This window comes from Salvelinus sp. IW2-2015, linkage group LG28 (assembly GCF_002910315.2).
Source record: "Salvelinus sp. IW2-2015 linkage group LG28, ASM291031v2, whole genome shotgun sequence".
Lineage (NCBI taxonomy): Eukaryota > Metazoa > Chordata > Actinopteri > Salmoniformes > Salmonidae > Salvelinus > Salvelinus sp. IW2-2015.
The window spans coordinates 12,401,333-12,426,978 of record NC_036868.1 but is presented as its reverse complement, the minus strand read 5'-3'; the positions used below and the strand labels follow the sequence as shown (position 1 = coordinate 12,426,978).

The following is a 25,646-nucleotide window of genomic DNA, read 5'->3' as shown; positions in this document are numbered from 1 at the left end:
AAAAACGTTATTTACTACTGAAAACACTACCTAGATTAGAATTTAGTTCAACTACCACCAAGATACTGCAAAATGTAGTTAAATTACTAGTTGAACTACATGTAGTTCACTACTCCCCAACACTGCTCATCATCACACTCCACTCAACTCTCCAGCGACATCACTCAAAACAGATGTAACTAACAGCTAGGAAGCACTAAAACGAACAACAACCAATCAGACAACAAACATGTGTTGGTTCCCATGGGTTTAACCAATAGGAGATGTAATGAGATAAAATATTCATAGAGCTTAAATGGCCAGGGACCGGCTTTGGGGAACGAGGCTGCCAAGGTGATTAATTGGGGAGGGGACAGGGGCTGTTGTTAAAATAGATTTGTTATGTGCTTAATTAGCAGGCAGTAAATTGTCGACCTCAAGGTAAGGCCTTGGAAACTAGTCAGAAAATTGAGAATGACAGGGGCTTGGACCTTGTTGGTTTTAGAAAGGTTAGCAACAGACACATCTGTGTAAGGCTAATGTGAACAATTTTTACAGGATTGTACTGGATTCTGTTTGTCAGTCAAATTTACTTGAGGGAACGGCAACAAATAATGACGTATGCTTCACTAGCATTTCATTTTGAAAGGTGTGATTGAGCCATGAGAAGATTTGGTGGTGGGCATCACAGATGCTCTCTCTGCAGTAGCTGGCTTTGTGTCTAGATGGTGCTCTCATTCACATGAAACTAAATGAGGTCACTCCCCAGTCCCAGGATCCTGTATATCTGTTCCATCTAACTCTCTCACTCTCTCACTCTTCTCCCTCCTTCTCTCTCTCTCTCGTATCCCAAACATATTTCTTACAGAGAAAGCTGCCTGTTATCCCTATAATCATTACAGTACATCTCCTTGGATCTATTCAGAGTAGATTGCAGGGGATTTCTATGTCTATGGTCGTATTTTCTGGTGTGTACTGTTTGTGTACAGTACTGTGGTGTCTTGAAAGCTAGGGGACCTGCACACCTAGCTGGAGGTTTATCCCAAGTAGGACACTGCTGCTGATAGACAGTGTGTGTTTGTGTGTGAATGTGCGTGCGTGCGTGCGTGCGTGCGTGCGTGCGTGCGCATGCGGTTTGGGATTGAGGACACAGTCACCTCCATGCAGCACAGTGGAAAACAAAACAGGTCTGTCAGATCTCTCATTAAAGGGAAGGACCTTCCCAATGGGCCATATTCACCTCCGGAGATCATGTGCAGCCACCCGCTCTCCCCTCTTGAATCCATCCATCCCTCCCTCCCAATCCTTCCTTCCTCCTTCCATCCATTCCTGTATCTGTGTGGGACACTCACCTCTTCAGCCTGTGCTCTGCCAGGGACTGTGGCCTTTCATCGTCTGCCAGGGCTTTATATAACCACACTATCACATATGCTCTCACAGTGAGTGCTATATCAACTACATACTGGATGTACTGTACGTACAGTACTTGCAGAGCAGAGATCTTGTCTTTGAGGAGCTCCTGGGCCTTGTTGAAGTCACACAGCATGTTCTGAGTCTCTCTGTTGTGCATTGCGTTCATCTCAGCCATCTCTCGCTCGTGTTTCTTCGACAGGTCCTGTTCATGAGCCCTGAGAAGAGACCAGATCATTAAAACCCATTCAGATCACGTCTTTATACATCTCTCCAGCTCTGAGGTACAGTCTCCCATGTAGAGTTGTTACAGTACCCCAACTCAGTATCCTAACTCAGTATCCTAACTTGGCACAATTACCACAGACATTTATTTTGATCCTGCTGGCGCCATTACAATTTCCTTCATCTTTGACTTTCCTTCTTTTTTTGTTGCCAAGAAAGACATATATAATTTATAGCAGGAGGCTCTGGAGGAGAGATATCACTGTTTCGCCATAAGTGGAAAACACTCTTCTCTATTTACTTATTGATTTATTTTGATGTGGGACAGATAGACAGGACTCTTCCAAGGCATTACACCAGCTGATTGAAATTCCCTGCAAATTCCCTCCCTCTCTCCCCTCAGTAGACTACATGGCAGTGTTGCTCACGCAGAGCTACTGCAGTCAGAGAGAGGCAGAGCACGAGGAGTGCAGAGGAATACGTTTGCCTCTCCCTGAGTAACGCTCCCTGAGGGACACAAATCTTTTCCAATTTATTTATTTTTATCTCAGGAAACTAGGATTCGCCAGCGTGTTACATAATTGGAAGTGAAAGGTGCTCCGCAAGGGGCCTGGAATCCTACCAGTGATATGTGTTGTTGACGCCACATATATACACACACACACCACACACACACACACACTAACCCCATGTGCTTGATTATCTCTAGCTCTAAAAAAGCATCAGCCTCCATTTTTGATTCATCACCAAACAGGCCTTCAATTCTAATGAGAGAGCCTGCTGTTCGTTCCATCCAGGCCTCAGACCACATTATTAATTAATATAAGAGTGAATTATTAATATCAGCCTGTGGGAAAAGCATGATAGATTATATTCAGGCCTTGCCCCAAATAACCCTGACTTTCATATTTTCTTATACATTTATTTGACCATTAAACTACAGGAGAAAAACAAATGTCAAAGAGACCAAGTCATCAAAGGGAATAACAGTGCACAAAACACGACTTCCAGAAGGGAGAGGCAAATTGGCCTCCTCTCTTTCTCTTGCCAGTATCCTTCAAATGTAATCTAACTCAAAAACGATGCCAGCACTGCCAATGGCCACCAACTGTCACGTCTAAACAAGAGGAATTCACACAACTGAACTTGTCGGGTTGTGATTCACCAGTCATCTGAACTAAACGTGTTAAAAACCTTCATCGTGGCCATATTAAAACGAGGTACAGGCATTCACCTGCAGAGATCGCCTACAGAGACTCACCTAATTAAGTTTGGCAACGCACCAGAACAGCTTTACTGTAGATGACCTGTTATTGTCTCAACCCTCCTGTTTGTCACCCCATAATGCCCTGTGGTAGGATCACGACCCTGCCCTCCCCTCCTGCACTCTCCTCCAGCCCACCTGATCTGCTGGTTGGCCTCGCTGCGGATCTTCAGCACCTCCTTGCCCTTGAGCTCCAGCTCCTTGGTGAGTGTGTTGATGTTCTCGTTCAGTGTGTGAATCTCGTGGTCCAGCTGAGCAATGTGGTTCTTCCTCCTTACCACCTCCTCCTGCAGGTCCGAGATCCGGCCCAGCAACTCCCTCTCCTGAACGGGGAAAAGGCAGACATACGACGGCACAAAGGAACACACACACATTTATATGCAAACAAAAACAAGAAAATGTGATCCCACTGGCGTGTGCTGCTGTGCTGTCCTTGTATTCCCAGGGGGTACTGTGATACTTTCTGACACCATCTTTACAGTGCCATGGATGCTACAGCTTTGCCATGGATGCTACATCATAATACGTGAGCACACTCACATGCCATGGCATCCCTCTGCCTCTCTCAGAACTAAATGTGGACTTCACTGAACACGTCTGTTGGGAGGTTGATAATATTGATGCTGAATAGATCTACTGATAAATAAAGTGCTGATTGTGCTGCTTGTATTTGTTTATAGTTAGTACGAGTTACAACAACGTGTTAGAGGACTGTTAGATCGCCTGGAAAAGGTTGCATCCCAGGAAAAGGGCATTTCATTTTTTTTATTAACCTTTATTTAACTAGGCAAGTCAGTTAAGAACAAAGTCTTATTTACAATGACGGCCTACCCCGGCCAAACCTGGACGACGCTGGACCAATTGTGCGCCGTCCTATGGGACTCCCAATCACGGGCCAGATGTGATGCAGCCTGGATTCGAACCAGGTACAGGGTCAATTGTACTGAAAACATATCGGAAAACATTCCCTAGAATACATGTATTTAGTCAATTGTTCAGTATGTAATAGGGACAACTCTGCCATCTGAATCTAGACTACTCTAGGCTATTATCACTCTCTTTCCCAAAGTTACGTAACAGTTAACTCACCAGGCTGATATACCAAATGCAAACATCTCCTTTTACCCAGGCAGAAATACATGCAACTACCTGATTTGACTGGAGCTAGAAGTAAAGCCATGGTGTAGATGTATCATGCTTTGCTTGGCTCAAGGGTCATTTCCCACTTCGGCAACAGCACCTCTTTTAGAAGTCTCTCCCTCTCTAAAAGAGACATCTAGCTAACAGTTCACGCAGCATACCGTCAAGCCAAACACTGGAATTATAAAGTTAATGGCTCTTGTGTAATCATATTACAATCTGCATGTATTAACTTTGAATTCCTGTAAATATAATTTCATGCCAGCAGATTATTGTGATAACAGTATTCTAGTTATTCATGTGTGGGCCACTGCAGGGGGCAGGTTTTAGGGGACTGGCTCTCTCTCCTCCATAGAAGATCATTTCTCCATCCTCTGCTTAACAGAAATTCACTCTGACATTTCTGCTGCCTTCCAATCTCCCCAGTGGATACCTGTTAGGCTTGGAGGCACACATGATTGACATGTCTCTGCATGGTTGGGTTGTGGATTTCCACAAGGACAGGTCTAGAGGCAGACATTGCCAGCAGTGGAGAACAGAGTTAAATGGCTAAACATCAGTGTGGGAGAAGGGAGTTTGTAGCTAGGTTGTAATTGGCGCTTGACCCTATATTTGTGTAGGCTGTAGCTGGTTAGGAAAGTGTGTGTGTGTTTGTGTGTGTGTGTGTCCATTCATGTGAATGTGTGTGCACGCAGGCGTGTGCGTGTCCATGTGTGTGTGGGGGCTGTGAAGTGAGACAGTGGTGACAGCTCTATTAGCAGTACTGAGACTCACAGTGAGGACACTCACGCTGCAACGTGCCTGAGGGCCAGTGTAAATACCACGGACTCTGTCACGATGACACTATAGAATAGCAATATTCATTGTCCATACATAGATGGGAATCTGTTGGAGAGCAAATTCTATGGTGGAACCATTCGAGCAGCACTCCTCAAAATCAGCCCCTTCTGTAGGTGGAACTTTTCCAGGTCAAAGGAAGCATCAAAGCCTTTGGATAAAATGTCACAGGAACAAAATATCAGTTTTTAAAAGCTTCTTCTGAGGGACTGGTGGGAAGTTGGTAGATGGAGTTCCCACCTCCAATAATCACCACATTTGATCTCTTATCTTTGACAAAATATATATGAAAAATGTAATTTCTGTGGCTGGCTGAGAGTTATTTTGACAGTATTGTGAATAGAGGTGGGTAGAGGGCACAGTACAGTGGTCTGGGAGTAGACAGGTCTCAGCGAGGAGCTGATTAGAAGACAAGTCTACTCTCTGAGCCCCAGCTCCCCTCTCTCTCTCTCTCTTCTCTCCCTCTCCCTGCTTCCACAGGACTGTCTGTCTCTACAGTTTCAGAGCAGGCTGATCAAAAGGCCAGAGGAAGGTGATCACAAGCCCTAGGACCAGACAAAATGTTTCCTTCAGCCTCCAGAAATGAGGAGATCAAGTATACAGTACCTGTAGTTTGAATTCAAATCATTCCCAATACAGCTACATACAGAGCTTCATTTGATCACTGAGAAGGCAGATGACCTTCTTGATTTACAGAAATTCACTGAAAACCCACACCAACACACACTTATATGAAGAGAATTGCACTTTTCATGTAGCCTACTTTTGGCCAGCTAATAGCCTTACCACTGATCAAGCAACATTATGGACTAAAATGTTCAAATCCTGTTGCTGCAGGATTATTTTGCTGTGACGATATATGTCAAATTAAGATCCCAAATCTGTAGCAGTTCTATTGATCCCTATATTAGAGATGACAGGAGCGCACCTCCCCCAAACCTTCCCATCTGCCCATTCATCTGGGAAAATAGAGGCATTTATCACAGTTTGCAAACAGGCCGCGGCCCGTCTTCTCTGTGAAAAATAGGTTCGCTGTGGATGAGTAGCCATTAGCAATGCTTCAATTGTTGGAGATTCACTGAGCATAAAGAGCTGGGGTGGGATTTCATTAAGACGGGTCTCATAGACAATTTTTTTTTTGAGGAATCAGTGTGAGGAGATTAGACATCAGATACAAAACACATGAGGAAATATGGCACAGACCTCTCCATAATCATGTTCACATGTACGCAAGCGCACACACACACACACACACACACACACACACCACACACAACACACACACACACACACACACACACACACACACACACACACACACACACACACCACACACACACACACACACACACACACACACACACACACACCACACACACACACAGAGAGACAAGATGTACCAGGGGAGTATAGAAAATAAACATTCTTCAGAGCCATTTGTCTGTCAGAAGCTGAGCTTTCATCTGTGGGGACAGCCGATCACTATCCCCAGCAAATGCAATTATCCACACCGCAGACCAGTCCTGCTAATCTCATTAAACGAGCCAGCACCGTCCATCTCTCAGGGGTCCACAATTAAAGCTAAGGCAACACGGCGCTCAACGCGGGGGCCCTGCGGCCCCGCCAAACGGTCCACGGCTCAGCACAGGGAGTTCTTTCTTAGAAACCACTCTCTGTCTCCCAGAAAGAGGACGAGCAACACTTTGTACCTCTCTTCAGATGGCCCCATCTCTTTACTGTCTGCCAGGGCTGCTGGGCTAGTGGGGCTGTTCAAAGGAAAACAACATGCTCGGTGTTGCTAAGGCTCTTTGATTAAAGCGCTGAAGGTACATGTTCATTCTAAAGATCAGAGCTTTACCATTTACTGGGTAAAACCACAACACATGTCCATAAAAGGCAACAACAGCCGTACAGTCTGGGAGACAACTGGCTGCTGTGATTAGGATATCTGTATAATTAAAGATAAGTCGATGTACGGTTAGTATAGGCATAATGCATTTAAATGATTAAGAGTCCCACCCACCCGGGAGGGAGGGATGGCTCAGTGGCTAGTAAATCAAACAGTCATATGGGACATAGAGAGAGAGACAGGGTTGTGTCCTGACATGTCTGACTACTGAACACACAGACAGTCTGAAGCAGAGGGAGCGAGTGGGCTTAGGGGAAGGTTGTTGTTTTGGTTGAGAAACCACCAGGAAGCCTGTTTATCCCGTGTGAGATGTCCGAGGTATTGTGTGTACTGTGGTGACTGGATATGGCAGTTACAGTATATAGGAGATGGGAACAGACCACAAAGCAGCTCGTACACGTCCCATGGTAGGGATGGGCATTTGTCATTGTGGAGGACTCGAAATGAGAAAAAAAAATCAAATTTTAGAACTTGCACATGATCATCTGATGATTTATCACTCCAGTGTTAATCTGCTAAATTGTAATTATTCAATTTATTGCCTACCTCCTCATGCCTTTTGCACACATTGTATATAGATTCTCTTTTTTTCTACCATGTTATTGACTTGTTTATTGTTTACTCCATGTGTAACTCTGTGTTGTTGTCTGTTCACACTGCTATGCTTTATCTTGGCCAGGTCGCAGTTGCAAATGAGAACTTGTTCTCAACTAGCCTACCTGGTTAAATAAAGGTGAAATAAAAAAATAAAAATAAAAGGCCCACACTCAAAAAACATATGGGCGCATTTATCGATAGGCCTATGCCAACAGTCTGCAACAATGCCTAAGTTACCATAACCATTACAGATGACAAATCCGAATTGCTAAATATATATATATTCAGTCAATAAAAAGTAAGTGCCAACCGTAACATCAACTGGTTATGTTATCTCATGGAACACAATCCTCAAAAAGGCATTAACCTCAGCAGTGGCACTTGCTTGTAGAAGTATGGCTGTGCAACGGCATAGCCTTATTTTGTTCTTTTAGCAGACAAGACCCTCTTATTTCCCAAGGCCTCATCACAGTCAAGACACTTATTTTATAGTAAAAAAAACAACAGAATAAAATAAAACATTTTAGTAAATGAAAAAAGTTGCGTGCAAAGTGATGCGCAGCTTGCGTCTGGAAAAGTAATTCTCAAAGAGTGATCACTTGAAAAGGGGCTCAATTTGGCGAGTTGAGAGAACACATTTTCAGGGTTACAAACCAAAATCGGTCATCTTTTCGATATGTACAAACGTTCAATTTAGTTTATTCTGCCTGTTCTTTGGACTTTCATTCCACATTGAACACTGCATGATGATGAATTACTGCAATACTCTACTCTCCAGCTACCCGCATAAAGCACTAAATAAACTTCAATTAGTGCTAAATAAAGCTGCTAGAATCTTGACTACAACCCAAAAATGTGATCATATTACTCTAGTGCTAGCCTCTGGCTTCCTGTTAAGGCTAGATCTGATTCAAGGTTTTACTGCTAACCTACAAAGCATTACATGGACTTGCTCCTACCCATCTCTCCGATTAGGTCCTGCCCTACATACCTACACGTACGCTACGGTCACAAGACGCAAGCCTCCTTATTGTCCCTAGAATTTATAAGCAAACAGCTGGAGGCAGCGCTTTCTCCTATAGAGCTCAATTTTTATAGAATGGTCTGCCTATCCATGTGAGAGACACAGACTCGTTCTCAATTTTTAAGTCTTTACTGAAGACTCATCTCTTCAGTAGGTCCTATGATTGAGTGTAGTCTGGCCCATGGGTGCAACGGTGAACGGCAAGGCACTGGAGAGACGAACCACCCTTGCTGTCTCTGCCTGGCCGGCTCCCCTCTCTCCACTGGGATTCTCTGCCTCTGACCCCATTACGGAGGCTGAGTCACTGGCTTATTAGCGCTCTCCCATGCAGTCCCTAAGATGGGTGCGTCATTGACGTGATCTTCCTATCCGGTTTTGTGACCCCCTCAGGCTTGTGAGGTGGAGGAGATCTTCGTGGGCTAAACTCAGCCTTTGTCCCAGGGTAGTAAGTTGGTAGTCTGTTGATATCCCTCTAGTGGTGTGGGGTTATATCTTGCCTGGTTGGCCCTGTCCGGGCATATCATTGGATGGGGCCACAGTGTCCTCCGACCCCCCCTGTCAAGTCTCCAGTATCTATGCTGCAATAGTCTATGTGCCGGGCGGCTAGGGTGAATCTTTCCTATCTGGTGTCCTGTGTGAACTTAAGTATGCTCCCTCAAATCAATCAATATCTCTTTCTCGGAAACGTGGTCGAGGTTTTGCTCGCCTGATAAGCTGTAGACCACACTATCTACCAAGAGAGTTTCCATCTATATTCTTCATAGCTGTCTATTTACCACCACAAACCGATGTTGGCACTAAGACCGCACTCAATGAGCTATATACAGCCATAAGCCAACAGGAAAACGCTCATCCAGAGGCGGCGCTCCTAGTGAATGGGGACTTTAATGCAGGGAAACTTAAATCTGTTTTACCTAACTTATACCAGCATGTTAAATAAGCTACCAGAGGGGAAAAACTCTAGACCACCTTTACTCCACACATAGAAACGGGTACAAAGCTCTCCCTCGCCCTCCATTTGGCAAATCTGACCATAATTATATCCTCCTGATTCCTGCTTACAAGCAAAAACTAAAGCAGGAAGCACCAGTAACTCGGTTTATAAGAAAGTGGTCAGATGAAACAGATGCTAAACTACAGGACTGTTTTGTTATCACAGACTGGAATATGTTCCGGGATTCTTCCAATGGCATTGAGGTGTACACCTCATCAGTCACTGGCTTCATCAGTAAGTGCATCAATGACACCGTCCCCACAGTGACTGTATGTACATACCCCAACCAGAGGCCATGGATTACAGGCAACATCCACACTGAGCTAAAGGGTAGAACTGCCGCTGTCAAGGAGCGGGATTCTAACCCGGAAGATTATAAGAAATCCGATATGCCCTCCGACGAACCATCAAACAGGCAAAGCATCAATACAGGACTAAGATCGAATCGTACTACACCAGCTCCGACGCTCGTCGGATGTGGCAGTGCTTGCAAACTATTACAGACTGCAAAAGGAACGACAGCCGCGAGCTGCCCAGTTACACGAGCTTACCAGACGAGCTAAATTACTTCTATGCTCACTTCGAGGCAAGTAACACTGAAACGTACATGAGAGCATCGGCTGTTCCAGACGACTGTGTGATCAGGCTCTCCGCAGCCGATGTGAGTAAGACCTTTAAACAGGTCAACATTCACAAGACCGCAGGGCCAGACGGATTACCAGGATGTGTACTCCGAGCATGCGCTGATCAACTGGCAAGTGTCTTCACTGACATTTTCAACCTCTCCCTGTCTGAGTTTGTAATATAAACATGTTTCAAGCAGACCACCATAGTCCCTGTGCCCAAGAACACTAACGTAACCTGCCTAAATGTCTACTGACCCGTAGCACTCACGTTTGTAGCCATGAAGCTTTAAAAGTCTGGTCATGGCTCACATCAACATCATCATCCCAGAAATGTGGCAACAGATGATGCAATCTCTATTGCACTCCACACTGCCCTTTCACACCTGGACAAAAGGAACACCTATGTGAGAATGCTAGCTCAATGTTCAACACCATAGTGCCCTCAAAGCTCATCATTAAGCTAAGGACCCTGGGACTAAACACCTCCCTCTGCAACTGGATCCTGGACGGGCCGCCCCCAGGTGGTAAGGGTAGATTACAACACATCCGCCACGCTGATCCTCAATACGGGGCCCCTCAGGGGTGCGTGCTCAGTCCCCTCCTGTATTCCCTGTTCACCCATGACTGCATGGCCAAGCACGACTCCAACACCATTATTAAGTTTGCCGATGACACAACAGTGGTAGGCCTGATCACCGACAACGACGAGACAGCCTATAGGGAGGCGGTCAGAGACCTGGCCGTGTGGTGCCAGGACAACAACCTCTCCTTCAGCGTGATCAAGACAAAGGAGATAATTGTGGACTACAGGAAATTGAGGACCGAGCACGCCTCCATTCTCATCGACGGGTGTGTAGTAGAGCAGGTTGAGAGCTTCAAGTTCCTTGGTGTCCACATCACCAAGAAACTAACATGGTCCAAGCACACCAAGTGAGTCGTGAAGAGAGCACGACAAAACCTATTCCCCCTCAGGAGACTGAAAAGGTTTGTCATGGGTGACAAAAATCTTCAAAAGTTTATACAGTTGCACCATCGAGAGCATCCTGACTGGTTGCGTCACCGACTGGTATGGCAACTGCTCGGCCTCCGACCGCAAGGCACTACAGAAGGTAGTGCGTACGGCCCAGTACGTCACTGGGGCCAAGCATCCTGCCATCCAGGACCTCTATACCAGGCGGTGTCAGAGGAAGGCCCTAAAAATGGTCAAAGACTCCAGTCACCCTAGTCATAGACTGTTCTCTCTGCTACCGCAGGGCAAGCGGTACTGGAGTACCAACAAGTCTAGGTCCAAGAGGCTTCGTAACAGCTTCTACCCCCAAGCCATAAGACTCCTGAACATCTAATCAAATGGCTACCCAGACTATTTGCATTGCCCCCTCTTTTATACTGCTGCTACTCTCTGTTATTATCTATGCATAGTCACTTTAATAACTCTACCTACATGTACATATTACCTCAACTAACCGGTGCCCCCACACATTGGCTCTGTACCGGTACCCCCTGTATATCGCCTCACTATTGTTATTTTACTGCTGCTCTTTAATTATTTGTTACTATTATTTCTTCTTTTGTAGGCATTTTTCTTAAAACTGCATTGTTGGTTAAGGGCTTGTAAGTAAGCATTTCACTGTAAGGTGAAAGGTGTTGTATTCGGCGCATGTGACAAATAACATTTGATTTGATGCTGTCAAACAAGAGCTAGAATCCCACCTCAAAAGACCTCAATATATTCCCTGTTTTGTTTTCCAGGTATCCTCGAATTACAACAGGAGATGGATCACACATTGAAATTGCTTACTGGAACACATTTCTGCTTTGCTGCCGCTGCCATTTTCCTCATCGTCAGACAAACAAAAACAAAATAAAACCCTGTCATAACTCTGACATAGTAGCCTGCTTCTGTTGTGATAGGGGCCTGTCTGCTGTAAGAGGCTTAGATGATTTATGTGTCACTGTGGAAAGTGAACCTGCTCGCACTGCAGTAGGTACCCTGGCTCGTATCTTCTTTTATTTGGCAGGTAGAACTTGTATTTGCCTTGTGACCTTGCTGTAGACTGACTAGCGTAGGAGTAGGTCCCCTCAGAAACAGCTGTGTGCCTGGCCCTGAACATCTGGCACCTGCCATGGCGATGAGAGAGGACCCAGGGCATTAGACTTAATTAGAGTGATTTATGCCTGAGATGAAGAGCCCGTTGACAGGAGTTGGGCCGGCTCAGAGTGCTGGTATTATGGGAGGTAAACCTACTGCTCTCTAACAGACACATCAGCCTTCCCCCGTGCGCATTACCATATTTTAAACTGCACATACTGTAATCTGGGTGTGGCATAGCTATTGGTTATGTACAATAGGCAATAGTTAAGATCTTTGTTTCTGTGAATAGCGCATGTGTTAGTGTTATAAAGCACCCAGATTTGTTGCAGAAAGTCGAGGTATCGGGAGCAAATGGATGATGTATTGAGCATTTTAAAATATATTTTCTCTGTGGAGTGTGTGTCTGTCTGTCTGTCTGTGTGTGTGTGGGAGGGAGGGAGGGACGCTGTCACTTGTTCTCTCTCTAGGAGGCCAGAACCCCAGGTTCCAACCCACTGATTACTCTTGCTCAAGCTGTATCCAACAAGCCACACAGCTATTCAGATGTGTGAATATACAAGCAACAGAAGCCAGAGTGGAGAAGAGAAAAGAGGGCTGTTGCCAAGGGAGATATTTCTCTTCTATGGCCATTTGTGCAAAAGCATTTCAGTCTGCACAATAAAAGGCACAGAAGGATTATCTAGATCTTTTACTCTTTCTCCCTTTTTTAATATCATTATCTATCCTCATTCATTGAGCTAATGCCTACCTCATCGTTAAGCCACTATACAAAATTGCCTGCTGTTAAGGCGATTACAATACCAACATATTTTTTTACAATGCTGTTGTTCATGGCCAATATCCAATCATACTGTAGTACAAAGTAATGCTGGCCCATCCATATTGTTTCCATTATCTCTGTTAGCTAAGTGATATGTGGAATGCCAGTAAGTCCCGGTGACTCTGACCTGTGTTCGGCTGTTCTCCAGGGCGTTCTCCAGCTCCAGTTTAGCTGCAGCCGTCTCCTGTTGGTGGGTCTGCCGTAGATGTTCTATGGCCGAGGCATGGAGGTGGTTCAACTCAGAGCGCAGAGAGGCTAGGAACCAAAGAGATAGAGACAGACAGGGTCCTTAGGGAGCTCGCCTCTAGCTAATTAAAACACATTCATCACACAGTACATCTCCTGCCTCTAATAAGCTATGTGATGGAATGTTCCAGCGTTGCCTTGATTCCTAAAGGGAGGAGTGTCAGGCTGTGTTTAGCAACACTAGCTTCCAATGGCTTTTTCTAAAGGCTACAACCAAGTCTAGTATTTACTTAGAATGGTCCTCTATCACTACATATTGCCTTTCTCTCTCTCTCAAGGTCCTTATTCAACATGGCCTTCGTTGTTAGGGCTTCAACCCGGTGTGGCCCCTTCCCTGCCTGGGCCCTTAACCCAGTGTGAGACCCGGAGACCATTCCCCATCAGACCCTAACCCAGCATGGCTCTTACCCAGCATGGCCTTGCCCTCGTCCTCCAGCTCGAAGCGTAGAGTCTGCAGCTCCTGCTCTGACTGCTGTTTGAGCGTCTCAATGCTGTGTCTGTGAGCCTCTCTCACAGACTGGAGCTCTATGTGGTGCTGCTGCCGCAGACGATGCTCCAGCTCCTACACACACACACGCATACACGAGTTCAGAGGTCAGGAGGGACACACACAGGTTAGGACAAGGACAAACAAATCACATACAAATTCATTGTATATAACTTTTTGGCACGGATAACCGGTTTTCACCTGGTTGACGGCGCTGGTTAATGAAAAAAAGAACCATTATTTTCATCGCTAGAAGGGGTAGTCTGAAACATATATGAAGAGTTCAGACAGTAAAGAGAAAGATCAGTTTGGGAGAATCTTGCAACAGCAACAGCATCAGTTAAACTCAACCTGTATGTTGCTGTTGGACTAAGTGTAGTTCAGTAACAAAAAGGCTGAGAGGTACTCAGGCAGTTGCATGGAGCCAAAAGACGTGTTTTAAACAGTATTCCTGATCACTATGGAATTGTATTACAATCAATTAGCACTTAAGCATATCATCAGCAGCTTGTTGGGGCTATTGGAAGGCTTTCCAGCAACAGCGAGCAAAACAGCACACAATACGCCACTCTAAACTCAATTAAGTAGACACAGAGCCGTTAACATGGTAAGGAAAAGGTCACAGTTCCATAAAGTAACACTAGACACCTGGTACTTGTCAAACCTCATGAATACACCTTTCATATCACACTACAATCTCCAATCGTGGGATTGAGAGAGGGAGGGAGGGTGTAGACAAAGAAAGAGACAAAGAAAGAGAGAGAGAGCGTAGAGAGAGAGAGACAGAGACAGAGACAGGGGCCACAACACCAGATTGATAGGGATAAAAAAACACGATTAAGATGGAAATAGAAAGATAACAGTGCCTTTCAATCAACATATGACTTGTATAATATTAAATCAAATAGGCCTTACAAAGTAAACAGGAATAAATCAGCTGGGGCATGATGTTCTTGTTTGTTGAATGCTGTATCCAACAGTTAGTGGTCGAGCCACATCACTGTGTGTGTGTGTGTGTGTGTGTGTGTGTGTGTGTGTGTGTGTGTGTGTGTGTGTGTGTGTGTGTGTGTGTGTGTGTGTGTGTGTGTGTGTGTGTGTCGGTACAGTGTCCTTGTGGAGAAGTAAAAGGTTAGGTCATGTCAGTATCATTCTAATGGCCGTCAGGGGGGACATTCTGTGGCTTGGCAGCAAGTCCTCTAATAGGCTACTGCTGGGAGAGTTCAGTAGAAAGCAATGTTCCTAACCTCAGTGGGTGAAGAACCCCGTAGCGACAGCAGCCCTTTCAGAATAGATAACAAGCTAAAGTCTCCCATCACCACAAACAAAGTTCCATATCAAACCAGGTACTGTAGAAACATGGGAGTTAGCCATTCCCTCTATGTTGCTACCTCAGTAACAAGGCTTGAATGCCTCTTTGTCAGAGTCTATGTAGTGTATCTAGATGTTAATTATTAGGCTGGTGGTCCTTGCGTCGTGTTTGTGTTTTAGCTAATTCCTAAGTGTGTTCGTTCATGTATTGGTTGACAATGGTATGGGACAAGGCTAGTAAATGATCTATATATTTTCTCCCAGGTCCAACGCCCTGGGTCTGTTAGGTCTGTGCGCAGTCTCATTCATTCAGTTGATACTGTCTGCAGCCTGTGCACAAATTAAAAATAAGATTGAACGGAGAAAAATCGATAGTTTGCGAGAATCCCAAGAGACACCGTATTGTGTGTTCATACCTAGAACTAGGGGATTTACAGGAAATGTTTTACTGTGAAAAAGTAGAGATCTAGATTGGATGTTAAAATGAGCATTTTATTAGTCATTGTATAATAGAGTTTGTGATGCAAATAGATACAATCAGGGGATGTGTGTTCCTCCTGCAGGCAAGGAGAAACTGGATTTGTCCCTAATGCCTCAAACAAGACAATTCTGTTTGCTTTACTACACTCTAAATGACTTTCTCCTCATAAAACATGTCTAGAACAAACTAAACCCAAATACATTCATCCCCGCAAAAGGTTTAAACATTTAAGAAACAACTTTGAGTCAACCTAGCCTCTTTTTAAGAGAGAACAGCTATTGAGATAAATGTGTTCCTAGGGGAGGTATATGAGCTATGTTTTTTCATTAGCAGACAGAAAATACTTTTTGGCCCATTCAATCACCGATGACTCAAAGGTCTTATACTTCTAATCCAATCTGTGGCTGGAGAGGTGAGACAGAATGCTCAGGGACAATGTGTCAGCTTTGCATAACGCCTGCATGACCCCTTAACATAAACTTCATCCGAGGGTTTTAGAATCTCAAAGGAAGCCTCTGAGTAAGGTTAAATGCATTTCAAACGGCCTTGACTGTATAATGGAGTGTTGAGCGCAGAAAAACCCATCTGTTCCCTTTTCTTTGGAAAGAAAAGATTCAGTGTTTGAAAATGTGAATGTCCTTATATTTTTCAAAAGTCTATTTTCACGTACTGGGTATTTTCTGGATTGATAAATGAGTTCAGATTCATACTTCAACCTTGATTATGAAATGCCCAGACCAGTACTGAGATGTCAGTGTTTTAGGGTACAGTCAGTAAGTCTTATATGTAAAGACGGAGAGCTGGGCATATCTGTTCTGCCACAAAGTGGTACCCGCTCTTTGGCTATCCAGTATAAAACATTTTGCGAGGAGGAAATGAAGCTTGCTCCAGCTGAGATTGTGCCAGAGTGAACCCTGCACCCAGATGCATTTACTTAGTAAACACCAGTGAATAAATTAACAGAGCCAATCGTCTTCCTGACAAAGATCTACACAGTTAACCCATGCATGAGCCTGACTGGCAGTCTGCCTTTCAAGCATGAACCCATAGAAGTACATTTATGACCCGTGCTGATCGATATAGCGCCATCTTGCGACATGACTCTCATGTCCTGTAACAAGCTCTATGAGCAGAGGGGCTGATTTTAAAAGAGTTGGATCTGAGCATGAAGTTACTGAATATGCTAACGCTGGGGCACCTGGATGACACTGGCTTATGGACCCACATATATTTCCCCCGGCTGTGCTGACAACAAACTCATCACCATCTGAATTTCTATTACACAGATGCCTCGCCAGATTCCCAAAATATTCCCATAATATTACATTACTGCACCACATTACTCATATTTAACACCCTGGGACAATATTAGATGTGTTGCATCGTAATTCCATCAAATACTATGGTGATGTAGCCTTTTCGTTTTGAAGGGTGAAGAATTGAAAAATAGTGTGTGTCCCAGGCAGCAATGAATCAATCAGGGTCAGGTCCAAATCACTGATCCGCTCAGGAGTCACCCCCTTCACGTCTCTGGTAATGTTGATGGACTCACTGTTGTAAAACTTCATCTGGCCACGTCACCAGCTATTTCACCAGTAAATCTTCACTGTCTCTCCTCATTCTGTGTACCTGACTGATATCCAGTCTTACTGACACATCAGAGCCTATACTGGCCCATAATGCCTCATATCTAATCTAGTGCTCTAAAGTCACCAGATGGGAGCTTTCACACTGGCAGTGACTCTAACCACTTGTAAGCTAAAAGAGTTGATATGTAAATAAAGGGAAGAGGGTTGGCCACCCTGTAGGGCAGAGTTGTAATGTGCATGTCAATGGGCATAAAGTACAAATGATACAGATAAGAGGTAGTGATGTCACAGGGACAGAGGGAATGTCATGGCTAGATCCCCCAGTAGACAGAAGGGGATGGGCTTGGTGGTGATCGGGTAGGTCTGATGGTCAGGAAATTTACTATGACCGGAGACTTTGTAGACAGACCGGTAGGGGCCTCACCTTGAGGTCGTGCTGGCGGGTCTCCTCCAGGTCCTGCATGGCGCAGCAGTGGGCCTCCTGCAGGCGGTGCTCCCTGCGCTGGTGCTCCAGCTGCAGCTCCTGGAGCTGCTGGCTCAGGTGCTCCCTCTCCTGGCTGAACTGGGCCTGCAGCTGCTGCAGCGAGCTCTGAGACTGAGACAGCTGCATCTCCAGACTCTGCTTCAGCAACGAGATCTGATGAGAGGGAGGGAAGTAAAGGGAGAGCGAGAGAGAAGGACGAGAGAGAGAGAGATAAAGTGATGGGAGAGAGGGAATAGACAAAAACAGAGTTTAGATCAGATTGTCTGTGTGTTATTAGTTTCTCTCTTACAGGTGTGCAATAGCTGTTTGTCTGTATACTTCATTGACTAACATACGCCTACTTTGTTAACAACAAAAACAGATATCCATTTTTACCGGTATTTATGACCTGAAGCAACACGACATTACATTTTTGTTAGAGGGTGCAACAAAATGAAATGTTCCATTACGCCCTCAAAATCGTTCTTTCAAAATGGTAGGCCTGGAGCAACTTTGGCTGCTTTGCAACCTTTGATGACGTCCAATCAGTACTGTATTGTACGTGTGATCAACATGACAGCTCAGTCATCCCACATGAATCAGCCAGGGCTTCATTAGTACTTAGTATTATTACTGTGAATAATGAGACTGACTGGGCCCAGAGCAAGAGAGGAGTGTATGGGAAGAAGAGAACCACGGTGGTGACACCTCCATAAGTCACCCTGACTCTGCTGCTAGCTACCAGGAAGCATCTGGAGCAAAGCCTTTGAGAATGGGAGCTCTGTCTGAATGGCTTCCTTCTCCCCACATGCATTGATTTCCAGCATCTGCGTAATGAAACATTTGGACAACAAATAGTACAGAGTGCATAGTACATTATCAAGCCAGAGAGAGGCAGATAAAATACCCAACTGTTATAATGCAGTGAGTGTATTAGTTTGCCTCTGGGCAGCAGAGGACACAGTGATATGGTGGGCATGTGGCAGACATGCTGCAGTGATCTAAGTGGAGTCAGTGGATGTGTCTGTGGGTTCATGTCAGAGAGGGACGAGTGGGTTTTAGTGGGGATCAAGCCGTGGGTTGCTGCTGACAGTGCAAAGTCGGGCCATTGACAGAAGACATTCACACCTCCAATAGAATCAATACCCACACTGCCTTGGAGTGATCAAGAGGTGACATACAGCGCCTTTAAGGCTGTAATGTTCACTCACTGGTGTGCCCAGAGTCATTATCAGAGTCATCTCCTGCTGGGCAAAAGGTTTGACTGCTATCTAAATGGCACCCCTCGTCATCCCTGATAAAATCACAACTCCTTGTGAAGTGGGATAAGAGGTTACTTAATGCCTTCCATTGGGACCTGAGCGCAAACAGCATCAAGCTGGAGACTTGATGACAGCTTTGCACACTCTTGGCATTCTCTCAACCAGCTTCACCTGGAATGCCAAGAGTGTGCAAAGCTGTCATCAAAGCAAAGGATGGCTACTTTGAAGAATCTAAAATATACTTTTTGGTTACTACATGATTCCATGTGTTATTTCATAGTTTTGATGTCTTCACTATTATTCTACAATGTAGATAATAGTAAAAATAAAGAAAAACCCTGGAATGAGTAGGTGTGTCCAAACTTTTGACTGGTACTGTATAAAGTATATATAATATATCTTGATTAGATAAGTATTCATCCCCCTGAGTCATGTTGTCATGATACATGTTGGAATCACCGTTGGCAGTGATTAAGTCTCTAAAAACTTTGCACACCTGGATTGTACAATATTTGCAGATTATTATTTTAAAAATTCTTCAAGCTCTGTCAAGTTGGTTGTTTATCATTGCTAGACAGCCATTTTCAAGTCTTGCCATAGATTTTAGACAATTTAAGTCAAAACTGTAACTAGGCCACTCAGAAACATTCAATGTCATCTTGGTAAGCAACTCCAGTGTAGATTTGGCCTTGTGTTTTTGGTTATTGTCCTGTTGAACAGGGAATTTGTCTCCCAGTGTCTGTTGGAAAGCAGACTGAACCAGGTTTTCCAGGATTTTGCCTGTGCTTAGCTCTATTCCGTTTCTTTTTATAATAAAAAAACCCTCCCCAATCCTTGTCGATGACAAGCATACCCATAACATGATGCAGCCACCACCATGCTTGAAAATAATCAGTGGTAATCAATGATGGGTTCTGTTGGATTTGCCCAAAACATAAGCTTTGAATTCAGGACAAAGTGAATTTATTTGCCTCATTTTTGGCAGTTTTACTTTAGTGTCTTATTGCAAACAGGTTGCATGTTTTGGATTATGTTTATTCTGTACAGGCTTCCTTCTTTTCACTCTGTCAATAAGGTTAGTATTGTGGAGTAACAAACTACAATGTTGCAGAATCCAAAGTGTAATTAATAGCTTGCTCAAAGGGATATTCAATGTCTGCTTTTTTTTTTTACCCATCTACCAATAGGTGCCCTTCTTTGCGAGGCATTGGAAAACCTCCCTGGTCTTTGTTGTTGAATCTGTGTTTGAAATTCACTGCTCGACTGAGGGACCTTACAGATAACTGTATATGTGGGATACGGAGATGAGGTAGTCATTCCAAAATCATGTTAAACACTATTATTGTACACAGAGTGAGTCCATGCAACTTATTATGTGACTTGTAAAGCAAAGTTTTACCCCTGAACATATTTAGGGGACAAATACTTATTGACTCAAGACACTTCAGGTTAAGATTTTTTATGAATTTGTAAAAACATCAAAAAACATTATTCCACTTTGACATGATGGGGTATTGTGTGTAGGCCAGTGGGGGGAAACATATCTAAATTGAATCAATTTAAAATGGCTGTAACACAACACAATATGGAAAAAGTAACAGAGTGAATCCTTTGTGAAGGCACTGTAGTTGTTATGGCACAGCAGAGAGAGCCGAGCAGGAGGTACAGTAAATCACATGCCACTCAGAGAGGCTGTAACTCTGTCTCATCAAAAGAACAGAAATACACACCTTTAACAGAGTCAGGAAGAGGAAAAGAGTCCAGTGGGAAGTGCACCAGGAATCAGTTCCAGAGCATATACAGAATATACATGCTCAGAAGAGGGCAGATTCAGGTCATGAGTGTTTCATGCGTGTTGCCTGTGAACTGGATGGCGTTGGTTCACTGCTGTAGCAACCAGTCACAGTGGTTCTACAACAACTCTCTGTTTCGAGACAAGGAGTGATGAGAGAAGCCAAACACACTTTGGTACATTCAGAAAGAACAGAGATTTCAAACCGAAGCAGAGCATATATAGCCCAGGTAAAATACTCTATCCATCCCAAAAAAAACACAACACTGCAAGTGTTGCCCACAATAAACCCTGACCTGCGTACAGCATACTGTAACAAAAGGAAAATGGACGCTCTGAAGTGAAACCAGCATCTTTAGTGCAAGCCCGAGCGAGTACACACAGCAGCATCATGCAAGCCACTTACACCAGTTCAATATACTGGTATTTGTTTGTAAATACAGTACAGTGAGGGGGAAATAAAGAGGGCAAAGTAGAATGTTAATGCAATTAGCAAGTACAAGTACTTTAAGAGTTTCAGTTTGAATTAGATTTGGTCCATTCAGTCCCCTTCACAGGGCTGCCAGTGCCAGTTTGGGAAGATTTAAATGTAATAATTTGAATAGATATCCAATAGAGGGGGTTAAAATGACAACCTAAAACTCACCATGTTGTGTCTTCATACACTACAGTCTCTCCTCCTTTGTGTAAGTGACAGTGCAGGCTATAACTGCAGTGGGAGTTACAGCCAAGGTAACAGAACAGGTTCCTCAGCAGTCTTTCATTGTGATGGCTACCTGCTAGGGCGAGGCCCTGAGCACTCTCCACTCGCCTATTCATGGCCATTAAGTAAGTGGATGATTTAATATTGTATGACATACACTTCCAAATGGATGTTTCATGATATGATGGGTTAAGTGGTGAAAATTTACGACCTATGTTATTGACCTTATTAAGGTATATTAAATCCCTATAGAAATCTCAGCCAAACCTTAGCACTGATGATAATAGTGGACAGATTTAGAAATGATAGTCCTCTTACTGTCCAGTTATCCTGGAGCCCAGCCCAGTGTGTATATCAGAACACCCAGTTGGTGCAGCAGGGTGAGGGTGGACTGTCTCTTACCTGCTCCAGTAGGTCCTCCACCTTCCTCTGCCAGCTCTCACGGGCACTGCCCAGCTCCTGCTCCTTGTTCTGGGCACTGGATGAGGGCTGCCTCTTGTCATCCCCATGATCCTCCCTTAGCTCTCGCAGCTTCTTACACTCCTGTCTGTGGACACACACACACACACACACACACACACACACAAACACACACACACACACACACACAATTTCCATTAGATGAAATAAACACAAGATAATGATAATTATCCAGGGCTCAGCAGATCAAAATAATGTCAGTTTGACTCCGAAAGCAAAACCGTCTGGAAATAACTTAATGGAGTAGTAATATATTCTCCTCAATTCCCAAAAACTGAAGCTGCTGCAAATACTATAGAACAGCGTCTGTTTACAGTAACGTTAGGTCGACGTATTCTAGTGAGCATCATGCTAGTCATGCGTGCAAGAGCACATGCTTGAAAAGCCCCTTCTGTAAATATTTCATCTGTGGCATGTTTTAAGACCCGTTCACAAACTCCACTTCTCAGGAGCAAAAGAAAATAGAGAAAAATCTGCCGCTACGTGCATATTTAATAAACATAATCCATTTGCACTCATCTCCAGAGCACACTGTGCGTACAGTGAACATTAGAGAGAAGAGAGACGGGGGCCGACTAACAGTGAACGTTAGAGAGGAGAGACGGGGCCGACTAACAGTGAACGTTGAGAGAGAGAGAAGGGGCCGACTAACAGTGAACGTTAGAGAGAAGAGAGACGGGGGCCGACTAACAGTGAACGTTAGAGAGAAGAGAGACGGGGGCCGACTAACAGTGAACGTTAGAGAGGAGAGACTGGGGCCGACTAACAGTGAACGTTAGAGAGGAGAGACTGGGGCCGACTAACAGTGAACGTTAGAGAGAAGAGAGACGGGGGCCGACTAACAGTGAACGTTAGACAAACAAAATTTTGCGGTAGCTTTTTGGATTTCTTTCTCTGCATGTTGAACGGAGTGGATTACTCAAATCGATGGCGCCAACTCAACAGACCTTTTGGGATATAAGGAAGGATTTTATCTAACAAAACGACAATACAAGTTGTAGCTGGAACCCTTTGAATGACAAATCAGAGGAAGATTTTCAAAAAGTAAGTGAATATTTAAATCGCTATTTGTGAATTTATGAAACCTGTGCTGGTGGAAAAATATTTTGATGTGGGTCGCCGTCCTCAAACAATCGCATGGCATGCTTTCGCTGTAAAGCCTATTGTAAATCGGACAGTGCAGTTAGATTAACAAGAATTGAAGCTTTTAAATGATATAAGACACTTGTATGTTCCTAAATGTTTAATATCCATAATTTTTATGATTATTTATTTGAATTGCGTGCCCTCCAGTTTCACCGGAAGTTGTCCCGCTAGCGGGGCCCCTAGCCTTAAGAAGTTTTAACAGCTCAACATTATGTCCTGTATTTGCTGAACATTTCCAGCACGCCACTGGCTGTCGAAGCTCTGGAGGTGTTCCGAGTCAACATCCTTGGGAACAGAGCAGAGCGTACGTCTGTGTAGAATTCCCCACGGCGTCTTGCAGACATCTCCCACCTCACCATCTCAGTGCTTTTCAATGCCCACATGTTTAACGGCGCTGCAAAGACCTTTTAGTAGGAGTGCGGACTGCGTGTTAATCGTTATTTATCAGAGAATGACGTTGTTAAGTGCAGGACGCCACCAGTGTTTTCGTCCCTCCTAACACCAGATGAGCGCTATGACGCACCACACCAGAGTGCCATGGTTTAGCCCGCTGACACTTCTGCAAGGACACGTGTTGATCCTCATCGCTTCAGAAAAACACAGACACACAGCTCTCAGGGCCTTTATATTGTAAAGAGCCTCACATTCATATTCATAACCCAGCCCCGAATCCCCAATCTGGCTAATTACCTAGGAGGGCACTCAGCACCTGGTGTGCAGAGGAGATGGGAAGGAAGAGGGGGTGAGTGTGTAGAGTAGGCAGGGAGGATGGAGGAGTATAGGCAGTAGGGAATAATGGAGGAAGGGCAGTGGAGCATGTAGAGGGAGGAGAATGGGAGGGTATAGTGAGAATGGAGGCATTACGTCAGTGTGACATACCCATTGAGATCCAAGCTTTCACTCTGACCACCAGAAAGCAGCAGAGAGATGACAGACAGTCAGTCACAAATGGACTCCATCCAGTGGCGTAGTGCAGTTTCACAGGGAAGTTTTTGACCGTCTTCACGGTAGCTCCATTGACGAGGATGGGGGCATGCCCAGCCTGGTTCCTCCTGAAGTCCACAATCAGCTCGTTTATTTTGCTGACTTTGAGGGAGAGGTTGTTTACCTGGCACCACGCCGTCAGAGTGTAGACCTCCTCGTCATTGTCGGTAATCAGGCATACATACTCTCGTGTTGTCAGTGAAATTGATAATTGAGTTGGAACTGTGTGAGGCCATGCATCTGTGGGTATACAAGGAGTACAGGAGGGGACTGAGGACGCACCCTTGTAGGGCCCCTGTGTTAAGGACCAGTCTGGAAGAGGTAATGTTGCCTACCTTCACCACCTGGGGACGGCCCTATAATCCATTTGAATGTCGGAGGAAAGCCAAGTCTCAGAAAAACTGAAAAAGTATGTTGCAGAATCTGATGTCCGTCTGGAAGGAGATCCTCGTTCTGAGTTCGTCAAGCTTATTCACTAATGAGCAGTATACATTGTAATGGAGGACGGGTCGCCCGGCGTCTCAATCGCACTAAGACCCCTCCACGTCTGCCTCTCCGTCAGCGTCTTTGTGTTCTTCTATCCGGTAGGACTCCCAGGCTACCGGCGCCTCAGACGAGGCTAGACCATTGTTTCCGCTGTCTCTGGGAATTCGGGAAGATCGGGTGGATGGTGAGTACCAAGCAATTCATATTCCAATAGTTCTACCCGGGTGTATGAAGTAATGCATTAAACAAACAGAGCAAGAAAATGAGAGAACATACTAGAAAAAGTAGAAACCTGCAAAGTTTTCTAGGAGCTCGCGGCGAGGCTACCATGTTCATTCAGCATCATCATCCTTTATAATCGTGAGAGAAATTGAACTAGTTAGTTGCTAGCTAGTTAATTATACACCATGACCTGTTAGTTATACACACTGACCTGTTCACCAAACATGCTACCTTGTCCCGGACCGGCTGTTTTCATTCCTCTCTCTCCCTCTCTACTGTACCTGCTGTCTCAACCTGTGAATGCTCAGCTATGAAAAGCCAACTGACATTTACTCCTGAGGTGCTGGTAATCTATGAACGTTTGATCTGGCTTAATGGCCATGTACTCTTATAATCTCGCCACCCCTCAGAGCCTGGTTCCTCTCTAGGTTTCTTCCTAAGTTCCTGCCTTTCTAAGGAATTTTTCCTAGGCACCGTGCTTCTACATCTGCATTGCTTGCTGTTTGGGATTTTAGACTGGTTTTTTGTATAAGCACTTTGTGACATCATCTGATGTAAAAAGGTCTTCATAAATACATTTGATTGATTGATTATACCTAGGTAACTTACAAGGTTAGGTGAGTTTTGTCAAAACGCATCTCATTGTGGATAGCTACTTGTCCCTCATGCTAGCAGGTAATCGGCATTTTTTGACATTTTTGGACACAGGCTGACTACCTGTTATGCGAGTGCAGCAAGGAGCCACGGTAAGGTGCTAGCTAGCATTAAATAATTATAAAAAACAATAAATCTTAACATAATCACTAGTTAACTACACATGGTTGATGATATTACTAGTTTATCTAGCTTGTCCTGCGTTGCATATAATCGATGCGGTGCCTGTTAATTTATCATTGAATCACAGCCTACTTCGCCAAACGGGTGATTTAACAAGCGCATTTGCGAAAAAAGTACTGTCGTTGCACCAATGTGTACCTAACCATAAACATCAACGCCTTTCTTAAAATCAATACACAGAAGTATATATTTTTAAACCTGCATATTTAGTTAAAAGAAATTCATGTTAGCAGGCAATATTAA

General features: G+C 44.4%; 1 protein-coding gene across 5 annotated transcripts in view; it reads right to left on the bottom strand.

Moving 5' to 3' along the window:
* The window catches only part of fam184ab (family with sequence similarity 184 member Ab), a 100,059-nt gene that overhangs the window by 9,447 nt on the left and 64,966 nt on the right, over positions 1 to 25,646 (bottom strand). For all 5 annotated transcript variants that reach the window (XM_023974183.2, XM_023974185.2, XM_023974186.2 and 2 more), the window contains 6 exons: positions 21,651 to 21,795; positions 17,453 to 17,665; positions 13,572 to 13,725; positions 13,045 to 13,172; positions 3,017 to 3,201; positions 1,461 to 1,607 (listed from right to left, as the gene is read on the bottom strand). In XM_023974183.2, the coding sequence (XP_023829951.1) occupies positions 1,461 to 1,607; positions 3,017 to 3,201; positions 13,045 to 13,172; positions 13,572 to 13,725; positions 17,453 to 17,665; positions 21,651 to 21,795 (972 nt within the window). The remainder of the gene's footprint in view (positions 1 to 1,460; positions 1,608 to 3,016; positions 3,202 to 13,044; positions 13,173 to 13,571; positions 13,726 to 17,452; positions 17,666 to 21,650; positions 21,796 to 25,646) is intronic.